The 13531-nt window shown below is 48.5% G+C and overlaps 1 protein-coding gene across 1 annotated transcript in view; it reads right to left on the bottom strand.

Moving 5' to 3' along the window:
* Positions 1-7207: 7207 nt before the first annotated feature.
* LOC122378408 overlaps positions 7208-13531 on the bottom strand; it is a 33496-nt gene continuing 27172 nt past the window's right edge. Inside the window, exons 2-3 of the mRNA XM_043359430.1 lie at positions 12369-12530; positions 7208-8881 (exon numbers count right to left, since the gene is read on the bottom strand). Of these exons, the coding sequence (XP_043215365.1) occupies positions 8293-8881; positions 12369-12530 (751 nt within the window). The 3' untranslated portion in view covers positions 7208-8292. The remainder of the gene's footprint in view (positions 8882-12368; positions 12531-13531) is intronic.

The raw sequence follows: 13531 nt of genomic DNA, 5'->3' as shown, positions 1-13531 counted from the left end.
CATTCAAAAAAATCCGAGGTCAATGTCATAGGTCAAGGTCAAGGTCACTTTAAACGTTAATTTTAGTCCCCGTACCCTATAAAATCTTCATTTTTGGAGCTATCGGAAACTTTCGGCCACCACTGTGTTCGTCTCATCAAGAAGCAGTAGCACATTCGAAAAAATCCGAGGTCAAGGTCATAGATCAAGGTCAAGGTCACTTTAAACGTTAATTTTAGTCCCCGTACCCTATTAAATCTTCATTTTTGGAGCTATCGGAAAACTTCGGCCACCACTGTGTTCGTCTCATCGAGAAGCAGTAGCACATTCAAAACAATCCGAGGTCAAGGTCATAGGTCAAGGTCAAGGTCACTTTAAACGTTAATTTTAGTCCCCGTACCCTATAAAATCTTCATTTCTGGAGCTATCGGAAACTTTCGGCCACCACTGTGTTCGTCTCATCGAGAAGCAGTAGCACATTGAAAAAAATCCGAGGTCAAGGTCATAGGTCAAGGTCAAGGTCACTTTAAACGTTAATTTTAGTCCCCGTACCCTATAAAATCTTCATTTTTGGAGCTATCGGAAAATTTCGGCCACCACTGTGTTCGTCTCATCGAGAAGCAGTAGCACATTCAAAAAAATCCGAGGTCAAGGTCATAGGTCAAGGTCAAGGTCACTTTAAACGTTAATTTCAGTCCCCGTACCCTATAAAATCTTCATTTTTGGAGCTATCGGAAAATTTCGGCTAGCACTGTGTTTGTCTCATCGAGAAGCAGTAGCACATTCAAAAAAATCCGAGGTCAAGGTCATAGGTCAAGGTCAAGGTCACTTTAAAAATCGCCGTACCCTATAAAATCTTCATTTTTGGAGCTATCGAAAAATTTCGGCCACCACTGTGTTCGTATCATCAAGAAGCAGTAGCACATTTGAAAAAAATCCGAGGTCAAGGTCATAGGTCAAGGTCAAGGTCACTTTAAACGTTAATTTAGGCCCCGTACCATATAAAATCTTCATTTTTGGAGCTATCGGAAAATTTCGGCCACCACTGTGTTCGTCTCATCGAGGAGCAGTAGCACATTCGAAAAAATACGAGGTCAAGGTCATAGGTCAAGGTCAATGTCACTTTTAACGTTAATTTTAGTCCCCGTACCCTATAAAATCTTCATTTTTGGAGCTATCGGAAAATTTCGGCCACCACTGTGTTCGTCTCATCGAGAAGCAGTAGCAAATTCGAAAAAAAATCTAGGTCAAGGTCATAGGTCAAGGTCAAGGTCACTTTAAACGTTAGTTTTAGTCCCCGTACCCTATAAAATCTTCATTTTTGGAGCTATCGGAAAACTTCGGCCACCACTGTGTTCGTCTCATCGAGAAGCAGTAGCACATTTGAAAAAATCTGAGGTCAATGTCATAGTTCAAGGTCAAGGTCACTTTAAACGTTAATTTTAGTCCCCGTACCCTATAAAATCTTCATTTTTGGAGCTATCGGAAAATTTCGGCCACCACTGTGTTCGTCTCATCGAGAAGCAGTAGCACATTTAAAAAAAAATCCGAGGTCAAGGTCATAGGTCAAGGTCAAGGTCACTTTAAACGTTAATTTTAGTCCCCGTACCCTATAAAATCTTCGTTTTTGGAGCTATCGAAAAATTTCGGCCACCACTGTGTTCGTCTCATCAAGAAGCAGTAGCACATTCGAAAAAATCCGAGGTCAAGGTCATAGGTCAAGGTCAAGGTCACTTTAAACGTTAATTTTAGTCCCCGTACCCTATAAAATCTTCATTTTTGGAGCTATCGGAAATTTTCGGCCACCACTGTGTTCATCTCATCGAGAATCAGTAGCACATTCGAAAAAATCCGAGATCAAGGTCATAGGTCAAGGTCAAGGTCACTTTTAACGTTAATTTTAGGCCCCGTACCCTATAAAATCTTCATTTTTGGAGCTATCGGAAAACTTCGGCCACCACTGTGTTCGTCTCATCGAGAAGCAGTAGCACATTTGAAAAAATCCGAGGTCAAGGTCATAATAGGTCAAGGTCAAGGTGACTTTAAACGTTAATTTTCGAATGTGCTACTGCTTCTCGATGAGACGAACACAGTGGTGGCCGAAATTTTCCGATAGCTCCAAAAATGAAGATTTTATAGGGTACGGGGACTAAAATTAACGTTTAAAGTGACCTTGACCTTGACCTATGACCTTGACCTCGGATTTTTTTGAATGTGCTACTTCTTCTCGATGAGACGAACACAGTGGTGGCCGAAATTTTCCGATAGCTCCAAAAATGAAGATTTTATAGGGTACGGGGACTAAAATTAACGTTTAAAGTGACCTTGACCTTGACCTATGACCTTGACCTCGGATTTTTTCGAATGTGCTACTGCTTCTCGATGAGACGAACACAGTGGTGGCCGAAATTTTCCGATAGCTCCAAAAATGAAGATTTTATAGGGTGCGGGGACTAAAATTAACGTTTAAAGTGACCTTGAACTTGACCTATGACCTTGACCTCGGATTTTTTCGAATGTGCTACTGCTTCTCGATGAGACGAACACAGTGGTGGCCGAAATTTTCTGATAGCTCAATAAATGAAGATTTTATAGGGTACGGGGACTAAAATTAACGTTTAAAGTGACCTTGACCTTGACCTATGACCTTGACCTCGGATTTTTTCGAATGTGCTACTGCTTCTCGATGAGACGAACACAGTGGTGGCCGAAATTTTCCGATAGCTCCAAAAATGAAGATTTTATAGGGTACGTGGACTAAAATTAACTTTTAAAGGGACCTTGACCTTGACCTATGACCTTGACCTCGGATTTTTTTAAATGTGCTACTGCTTCTCGATGAGACGAACACAGTGGTGGCCGAAATTTTTCGATAGCTCCAAAAATGAAGATTTTATAGGGTACGGCGATTTTTAAAGTGACCTTGACCTTGACCTTTGACGTTGACCTCGGATTTTTTTAAATGTGTTACTGCTTCTCGATGAGACGAACACACTGGTGGTCGAATTTTTCAAATCGGACCATAAACAAAGATTCTACAGGGTACGCAGTATTTTGACCTCTCAAGGTCAAACGGTTTGACCTAGGAAAAAAGGTCACCATTTTCGAACTCAGCGTTCCATGGGCTATCTGTATGCCAATTTTGAGCGAAATCATTACTCGAATTTGAATCCGAATTTTAACGTTTAAAGTGACCTTGACCTTGACCTATGACCTTGACCTCGGATTTTTTTGAATGTGCTACTGCTTCTCGATGAGACGAACACAGTGGTGACCGATATTTTTCGATAGCTCCAAAAATGAAGATTTTATAGGGTATGGGGACTAAAATTAACGTTTAAAGTGACCTTGACCTTGACCTATGACCTTGACCTCGGATTTTTTCAAATGTGCTACTGCTTCTCGATGAGACGAACACAGTGGTGGCCGAAATTTTCCGCTAGCTCCATAAATGAAGATTTTATAGGGTACGGGGACTAAAATTAATGTTTAAAGTGACCTTGACCTTGACCTATGACCTTGACCTCGGATTTTTTTTCGAATGTGCTACTGCTTCTCGATGAGACGAACACAGTGGTGGCCGAAATTTTCCGATAGCTCCAAAAATGAAGATTTTATAGGGTAAGGGGACTAAAATTAACGTTTAAAGTGACCTTGACCTTGACCTATGACCTTGACCTCGGATTTTTTTGAATGTGCTACTGCTTCTCGATGAGACGAACACAGTGGTGGCCGAAATTTTCCGATATCTCCAAAAATGAAGATTTTATAGGGTACGGGGACTAAAATTATGCCCCCCCACGAGCCGCTGGGGGGGGGGGGGGCATAAAGTTGCCCCCCCCCTTTACGTTTTGTGAAATATCTCCGAAACCTGATGAGCTACGAACGTGAAACTTGGCATAGCTTCAAATGAATACCTAGGCAATGTTTGAGAAGTTTGGTGGTTGTAGCATCTAAGATGACGTCACATTGACGTCATAAAGTTTTGTCGTTTTCCGATATGGACCGTTTCTGATGACGCTGAGCATGAAACTCAGCTGTAAATGAACTAGACAGCACCTGCTGTCATCCTAAAACATCTAACTACACTTCCATCTAGTTTCTGACCAATAATCGACCCTTTATATTCGGTCCCATATATCTGATGTATCGTTAGGAACATGAGAGTCGCAAATCTATAATTTCACTTATGACGTCACTTTGACGTCATTTCAAATGGGATTGACACCAAATTTGAACACAACCTCGGCTAGGTATTCAGGAAGATGTGTGCAAAGTTTCGCTTCTCTATCTCTTCGCGTTGCGACGATATCGTCGCAGAAGTAAAGGGGGGGGGGGCAACTATATGTCCCCCCCCCAGCGGCCGGCGGGTGGCGCGGAGGCCCAGCGGCCGCCGGGTTAAAGTGACCTTGACCTTGACCTATGACCTTGACCTCGGATTTTTTTGAATGTGCTACTGCTTCTCGATGAGACGAACACAGTGGTGGCCGAAATTTTCCGATAGCTCCAAAAATGAAGATTTTATAGGGTACGGGGACTAAAATTAACGTTTAAAGTGACCTTGACTTTGACCTATGACCTTGACCTCGGATTTTTTTGAATGGTGCTACTGCTTCTCGATGAGACGAACACAGTGGTGGCCGAAATTTTCCGATAGCTCCAAAAATGAAGATTTTATAGGGTACGGGGACTAAAATTAACGTTTAAAGTGACCTTGACCTTGACCTATGAACTTGACCTCGGATTTTTTTAAATGTACTACTGCTTCTCGATGAGACGAACACAGTGGTGGCCGAAATTTTCCGATAGCTCCAAAAATGAAGATTTTATAGGGTACGGGGACTAAAATTAACGTGTAAAGTGACCTTGACCTTGACCTATGACCTTGACCTCGGATTTGTTTGAATGTGCTACTGCTTCTCGATGAGACGAACACAGTGGTGGCCGAAATTTTCCGATAGCTCCAAAAATGAAGATTTTATAGGGTACGGGGACTAAAATTAACGTTTAAAGTGACCTTGACCTTGACCTATGACCTTGACCTCGGATTTTTTCGAATGTGCTACTGCTTCTCGATGAGACGAACACAGTGGTGGCCGAAATTTTCCGATAGCTCCAAAAATGAAGATTTTATAGGGTACGGGGACTAAAATTAACGTTTAAAGTGACCTTGACCTTGACCTATGACCTTGACCTCGGATTTTTTCGAATGTGCTACTGCTTCTCGATGAGACGAACACAGTGGTGGCCGAAAGTTTCCGATAGCTCCAAAAATGAAGATTTTATAGGGTACGGGGACTAAAATTAACGTTTAAAGTGACCTTGACCTTGACCTATGACCTTGACCTCGGATTTTTTTAAATGTGCTACTGCTTCTCGATGAGACGAACACAGTGGTGGCCGAAATTTTCCGATAGCTCCAAAAATGAAGATTTTATAGGGTACGGGGACTAAAACTAACGTTTAAAGTGACCTTGACCTTGACCTATGACCTTGACCTCGGATTTTTTCGAATGTGCTACTGCTTCTCGATGAGACGAACACAGTGGTGGCCGAAATTTTTCGATAGCTCCAAAAATGAAGATTTTATTTGACCTTGACCTATGACCTTGACCTCGGATTTTTTCAAATGTGCTACTGCTTCTCGATGAGACGAACACAGTGGTGGCCGAAATTTTCCGATAGCTCCAAAAATGAAGATTTTATAGGGTACGGCGATTTTTAAAGTGACCTTGACCTTGACCTATGACCTTGACCTCGGATTTTTTTGAATGTGCTACTGCTTCTCGATGAGACGAACACACTGGTGGTCGAATTTTTCAAATCGGACCATAACCAAAGATTCTACAGGGTACGCAGTATTTTGACCTCTCAAGGTCAAACGGTTTGACCTAGGAAAAAAAGGTCACCATTTTCGAACTCAGCGTGCCATGGGCTATCTGTATGCCAATTTTGAGCGAAATCATTACTCGAATTTGAATCCGAATACGAATACGACGCTAACTTTATGGACATGGAACTTGAAATATTCCTTGCTGGAGGACGGGTCCTTTGTGGTAACTTCCCGCCCCCCCCCCCCCCCCGACCCCCCCACGGCGCCCGAAATCAGTGGGAAGTCGCCGTTTTTCCACAAGAGAGAGAAAATGGTTATTTCATAAGTATGTTTCAAACTGAACAGCATTAGATAAGGAAATGAAATCCAAACATTCCTCCCCGTCCTTGCCATCCTCAGGATAAACCTATCCGTATCCCCCTCAATTCTCATTCCTCTGTTACCTCTCCGGTCTGACGGCCGCCCCACCTGACAACCGGAGCCCGGTGGATGAGGTCTCTCACCGGGACCAGTAAATCCTCTCCAGGGTGACCGTTTGGGAGGCGGGCGGACTGTCCCAACGGGGCGATCCGGTCCCACCTCCGCGCGGCTTAGGTACCTACTGTCGGTGGATCCCGCACAGCCCAATGTCTACGCCCTATGCTATGCTACTGTAGGAGGGCTCCTCCTGTGCCGCCGCCTATTGCTCGGGCGGCTAGATGTTGGCGCTGGACTGCCGCAGGTCACGCGCCGTGGGCTTTATGCCGAGCTTTGCGGCGACGGCTTGCGACAGTGTGATGCCCGGCTGCTGATTGGCTGGCGCTGCGACGCCAGGGCAGCCGCCGATTGGTTTCTCTGTGGGAACCTTCTGTACCTGAAGGTCGTCTGAAGGTCATTCTGGAGCCGGGGGCATTGAGACGGGAGCTGGGGGGACTTGGACTTGAACTTGGACTGGACTTTGGCTTGGAACTGGTCTTGGGTTAACAATACACTTTGACTATGTTTTACGTTTAACCTCTCACGGCCATGTGTTCACTACCATCTCATAGCTTTGCAATGGCCTTTTTAGGCCGAAAGAGCATGCTCCCAACAAAATAGACAAACAAGTGAACAAACAAAATCCAAACAGCTTTTAAGTTCGGAAGCATCTTTTTGGGTGGCAGGTGTGTCCCCGAAGAGTCCAAGACCGCCCTTCTGGATCCACCCATGCAGACTCTTGACCTCATCATCCAAGGATAAAGCTAATCGATACGATACCGCATTGCCGCATTCGTTGGTAGTTCCAAAAAGACCAAATCTCTGCTTTTATCTCTCGTTTGGGCCTTAAAGTATGGTCTTTTTAGTGTGCTGATGCGACAGGAAAGCTTGGGTACATTATATTGATAATCCAACAGTCTTCAGACACAAATCCAAATACGTCAATAGTTCAGATATATTTGCAGAAATAATAAATACAAGTGGGATCGGCACAGTCGTCGCCTCTCTAAAACGTCAGAGGGACGGGTCACAGGAAAGTTGCACCGGGTCCGCGCCGCCGCGCCAACACATCACACTCTACACACACACACACACATACAAACACGTGCATAGCCGGTGCCGCTAATGCTGGCTGTGGGAGGGCGGTGGCGCCGCAACCCATCCTCTCCACCAGCGTCACAAGTATTGGAAGCGGGTGACTCAACACAACAGTCGGATCTTACAGGCGAATTTACACGGGCCGTGCCGTGGGTGGTCCACTAGCGGTAAAGCGTTACCACACTGTCCAGTATTTACATGGTGGCGCTGCACGAGAGCAGAGTCGGCTTCCTCTGCTGCAGAAAGTCCGGCCCGTGTCGGGATAATCTCGGCTCACAAACCAGCACCAAGTTCCACGGAAGTTGTGTACAGTGGTTGACGCCAAAGCGCAGCGTTTGCGAAACATGGCACGGCGATAATTATGGTGTTTCCGACGCAGGAAATTCAATTGCAGGTGCAGCAATACACGCCAGTCATCCAGGACTTCGGACAACATGGCATGGTAGAAGCACGAACGCGTACGCAAACCAAGGCGCAATGCAGAGGTGGACGTTATGAAACATACCTACAAATCGGCTCACGACGTAGAAAGACGTATAAAGCTCGTACCGAAAGTCAGTGCGAGAAAGTCACGTGAAACTCTCAGCAGAGGCAGCGCGAGCATTGCAACATGTCAAAGACCACTGACAAAACATAACCATCTTCCTGCAGGCATCGAAAGGTTGAGAAACGCACACTTCGCTTTCCCAAATCACGGGCTGGGAGACACGAGTACAGCCGTCGCCCAAAAAAACACCCCTATAGATGTCGCACCAGTCGCGGCCAGCACCGCGCGGCGGCAGCCTCCTGCGAGAGACTCGCTGATCGGTGCCGCTGGGTCCACAGCGCCCCCGTGCGGTCACTCCGTTTGGCCGTCGTATCCAGCTGCGGCACATTCGCCGCGCCACCGTGCCTTATCACAGTCAGTTCTGACGCGCCGCGTCACCTCACGCCATATTGCTGACCAGCAGCGCCTTGTCACTGCACTTGACCTCGCCGGCGGCCGGCTCGGGCGCTCCGTCAGCAGGCCGGGTGGTGGACAGCGAGCTGCGCATGTTGGCCAGCGCCTGGGCGGGCACGGGGCCGGCTCGGCCGCGGCCGCGACCCCGCAGCACCTGCGACACACGCGCCTCGAGCACGCTGTTAAAGAAGGACGCCATCACCAGGTAGATCGAGTACGTGTTCATGATGAAGCTGTACGTCGTGAAGAAGAAGAAGAGGGTGATGTCGAGCGGCGGCATGGTCATGGGGCTGCGGCGGGCCAGCGCCAGCGCCAGCACCACCAGGTAGACGAGTCCGTCGAACACGATGGCCAGGATGACGCCCAGCGCGGGCACCCAGCTGGGGAAGCGGCCGGCGCGCCGCTCGCCCACGATGGCCATCAGGTGGGTGTAGATGTTGCCGATTTCGGTGGTGAGCGCCAGCGCGGCCAGCACCAGCGTGGTCTGGGTGGCCAGGAAGAGGCAGTAGCAGACGGCGGAGACGGCGTGCGTCAGGCTGGGCACCGCGCTGCGGCCGGCACGCCAGCCGCGGCAGCTGCAACAGAGCACAGGACGGCGTCAGAGAGCGGGACATAGAACAGAGAACAGCGTCAGAGGGCGAGACACAGAACAGAGAACAGCGTCAGGGAGCGGAACACAGGACAGAGAACAGCGTCAGGGAGCGGAACACAGAACAGAGAACAGCGTCAGGGAGCGGAACATAGAACAGAGAACAGCGTCAGGGAGCGGAACATAGAACAGAGAACAGCGTCAGAGGGCGGGACACAGAGCAGAGAACAGCGTCAGGGAGCGGAACACAGAACAGAGAACAGCGTCAGGGAGCGGGACATAGAACAGAGAACAGCGTCAGGGAGCGGAACACAGAACAGAGAACAGCGTCAGGGAGCGGGACATAGAACAGAGAACAGCGTCAGAGAGCGGGACATAGAACAGAGAACAGCGTCAGAGAGAGCATCACAGAACACAGCCGGGCGCATCTCAAAGGGCGTAACACCGGGCACAAAAACCCAGAGTACAGCCAGGTGGCAGAGCACACGGTGGAACACGGGGCGAGTACGGTTTGAGTACGAACAGCGGAAGGGGAACGCAAACACTCACAATAAGGATGTCCGCTTAGAATAGACGAGAGATGTCAATCAACGGGTTTGAGCGCAGCTCAGAGTGTCCTAAAACAGACGGGCAAACGAAGTACTGACGTACGAGTATTACAAAGCGTTGCCGTTGGTTTGCTTCAACAATTGAATCAGTCGTCCATGTCGTTATAAATAACCTCGCCGGAAAGCTGACATACGGCGTCGGCTTGTAAGAAATACACCGCTACGTGGGTACAATTAATCTTATATAAGCGACTCGTAAATCAACTGGGTCGCATGAATCAAAAGCCGCTTATAGAGTCACTCATTCACCTCACAAAATCAACAGGAACTTCTGTCCTACGCCCGGATTTGAGGCCGTCTTAATTTAATTTTAGACGGAAGCCGCTGAGAAAATATTGAGATATGATCCTCAGCTGCGGGCCGCGGCAGACGGACCGCAGTTTATGTTTCATTCTAGATAAAAGTCGTGCGGTCTGAGTAAATTAAGTCGTGCAGAAATGAACCACATCGCAGCTTCTGCATAGTGATTAGTGCATTATAATGTCTGGTGATTTAAGATTCTTTGGAAATAAAAAAGGTCAGCTTCAACATGCACAACTTTCAACGATTAATTGAAAACAAAGTAATAGAAACATAACTTGCATGAATACCGAAGAACTTATCGAGTCGATTGCTACCGTCCGTCTGGCAAACAACATGCCATAGCCCACAACCGCAAGCACATGACTGCAAAACCACTTCTCTCTCAAAACCTCGCATACAAAAAGTACCCCGTCTTCGGAGAATTTTCTTTGTCAGAAAGTAAGTAAACTCTGTCCTTCTAACGGGTGGTCAGTATGAAACTGGACAAAGTTTGAATTGTTACTGTGTCGTAAGTTTTCAAGCGAAAGCAACGAAAATCGCGTTACCGTGCCATTATTTTGTTGTGATCACGCTCGCCCTAATGGATCTGCGACACTGGACCTCTGTCAGCCGCCAAGCGCACGCGCGCTGGCAGCCCCGCCATTATCTTTCGCGGCACCTCCGGGTCGATTTGACGGATGGCCTGCTGGATTCTCTGCTTCAATTTTGCGTCTCAGCTGACCTGCCACCTTCCCTTATACACTTTCTGTTTGATGAGCCCCACAGATCCTCAATGGGCTAAATCTGAGGGGTACGAGGCGGGGTCATGTCACGTGCTATTTCGGGCACCCCAGCCTCCTCAAGAAGTTTCGTGTTCTAGCGCGCGTACTGTGACTGTTGCAAGGTGGGAACCTAACAGAGCATCATGCTCTGTGTTCTGAGACTCAATAAGTGGTAACAACACGCCATTCAAACACTTTTCATAGCACAGTTCACCCGTTACATTGCCTGTGCTCGGCAAGTAACTGGACGCACGAGCCCCTCGGACTCATGGCAAGCCAGACGGGCATCTCGGGTGGGTACTTGCTCCCAGGTCGAAAGCGAAGGTGAGATCCACATGTGGAATAGTGTCTCCACCAGGTGAGGTGTAAAATTCGACAATGGAAGGCATTTGGCTGCCACTTCAGGTGAAATCAGATTCATTGTCCATATGCACCTCCATGTTTTTGCTACCCTGTATTGGACCCTGTGACAGACGGCGCAGGCGGTTTTGCTGTATACGAAATTGTGCCTCCGTCACCTTTATCCTATTTCTGTACCTGATTCCTGCTTGTGGACATATTAATTGGTCATATGTTTTGAAGATTCCAAAATTTCTTCCCAGAGATCACTGGGAGAGCCCCAACTGTTCGGTGACGGCGCCGGTTTGTTTCTTCCGGAGCTGAATGGGCATTTTCTTGGTGATCTTGCCGTGCCCACCATGCAAAACATCTGCAAGTCCTCAGAACTTATCGATGATCACATATTCTTTAGATCTGGTGAGATCCTATGGCGTAATGTGACGCAAAATTGTAGCATTTTTGTAATTTGTATTATTTTCAAAAACTTGCGCGAACAGGTCCCGGAACGCTTGCTGACTTACCGGCGCAATGTTTTCTACTCGTTAATAGTAGAAAGTTGAAATCTGAGCTGGTAATATAGAATAACTGTAAGTATTTACCTGCCGAAAATAATTAAGATCGGTCCATAATTGGAGATGCTATGCTTAATCAATTTTTGTCCAGTTTCATACTGACCACCCGTTACTTGTCAGCTGTGCCCGCAGTTCTGTGTAATCCCTCCTTACCACGGCGCCGCCGGATGCGGCAGATATCCTTCAAACGCTGTTTAATTTTCCGCGCCTTTGAAGACACCGTCGTGGTGGTACTGCGTCGCCGGCGCGCTCAAACGCGACATTTTACGGAGCGCCGTCCGTCGCCGCCGGCGGCCGCAGTTAATTAGTAACCATGCGATAAAGCCGGGCTCACGTGATGTCTTAGCGGCACTTTCATTAAGATTGACTCAGCGATCCGGTCGGCATTTCTCAAAGTTTAGGTGTTTTATGATGGACGCCCGGCACCGCTCGCCGGCTGGACGCAGCTGGGGCTATCGGGGCGATAGAAGAGAAGGGCAATATTTGACTGCGATACATACCCGCTCCGCCCCGCCCGGGGAACGCCCAGCTATCAGAACGGTTCGGCATACACGTGGCTCGTATCACGGTAAAACGGGGCTACCAGCTCGTGTGTCGCAATGCCGAAACGGGGCGCTGTTGGGGTACAATCTTTCCAGCCAGCACATTACACGCTTTCAATATAACGGCAAAAAGTAAAAAGGTACACAACGTTTAATTACATCGACACATAAACATTAACAAGACGGTTTAGTCATATCGGACTAGCTTCACTCCAAAAGAAACGAACTTAAGCACATATATTGAGAACACTCTTGAGTCCCTGACTGGCCTCTCCTTTCCTCCCCTTTCCGATCTTCCCTTGAGGACACACCCTTCTCTATCTCTCTCACTCTCCAACTAGTGCTCACCAGAAGAACACATGTCGTCCGATGGCCACACAGATGGCCGGCACCATGTAGCGGGAGACGCGCTCGGAGGCTGGCAGGAAGCTCTGGTCGAGCAGAGGCAGCCAGAGCAGCAGCGCCAGGGCGTACAGAGCCAGCGCCTGGCTCAGCACCAGGTCAATGACACTGCAACAGAGGCAGAGACAGGGAGGTCAGAGAGACATCTCGGCGGCGGGGGAGGGACGGGCGATCAGAGGTGAGAAACGCATCAGCGGGGAAACAAGTCAAAACACATCTGCTGACTGTTTGTCTGTTACCTGCCATCAACTTGACACACGTCGACAACATAACAGAGGCCAGAGCAGAAGGCCGAATTGGCCGGAAAAGGGTCACGCTAAAGCACATGTTGCATGTATTGGGTAGCAGCCATGAAACAATTCATCAGGACGATTGACGGCGCTGAAAAGGTCAACAGCGTTCCTCTGTCGACGTCACACGTCAGGAACTAACTGTCTTCCGGTTGAGACAGGTCAGAGGGGCCTGACGGAGTCAGCACCGGAAGGCGTCACTCAGCGTACCGACAGGCAAATGCAAAACCGACCGTGACCCAGGAAATTCAGCTCCGCTTTTTGAGCTACAATTAGCAACTGCTGCACTTCAATTAGAACGCCCGAGGATAGGAACAAGGCCCAGAGACAGGAAGACGTGACAAGAAGACAGACTAGTTATTACGGTAACAGGCTCCGCAATCTGTCTTTCGATAGGTGCTCGTCCTCACAGCAGCGCTCAGTTTTGGTTCCGGTCAGCGCCGGTGGCCCTGCCCTCCAGTCCGTCAGGGAATACCCGATCGGCCCCACTTTCCTGTGCCGCCCGCCGACGGGGGGAGGGGAGGGGGGGGGAGGTGGCCGGTTTGGGCAGTGGGCTGCAGGACACCTGGCAAACTGCCAACGGACTGGCACCGCGGCCGGGGACAGGTGCGGCTATGGACGGTAGACGGTGGACGGTGGACGGTGGACGGTGGACGGTGGACGGTAGACGGTGGACGGTAGATGGTAGACGATAGACGGTGGAAGATAGCAGTGGAGAACGAACAGCTGAGGGTGGATACTGGGGAAATATGGCATTGTTGCGTTTCAAACCTTTCACACTGGGGGGGGGGGGGGGGGGGTAATGTTTCAGTAGGACCT

The sequence above is a fragment of the Amphibalanus amphitrite genome, unplaced genomic scaffold (genome assembly GCF_019059575.1).
Source record: "Amphibalanus amphitrite isolate SeventyFive unplaced genomic scaffold, NRLGWU_Aamphi_draft 000059F_arrow, whole genome shotgun sequence".
NCBI classification, from domain to species: domain Eukaryota; kingdom Metazoa; phylum Arthropoda; class Thecostraca; order Balanomorpha; family Balanidae; genus Amphibalanus; species Amphibalanus amphitrite.
This window is presented reverse-complemented; position numbering and strand designations above follow the sequence as displayed.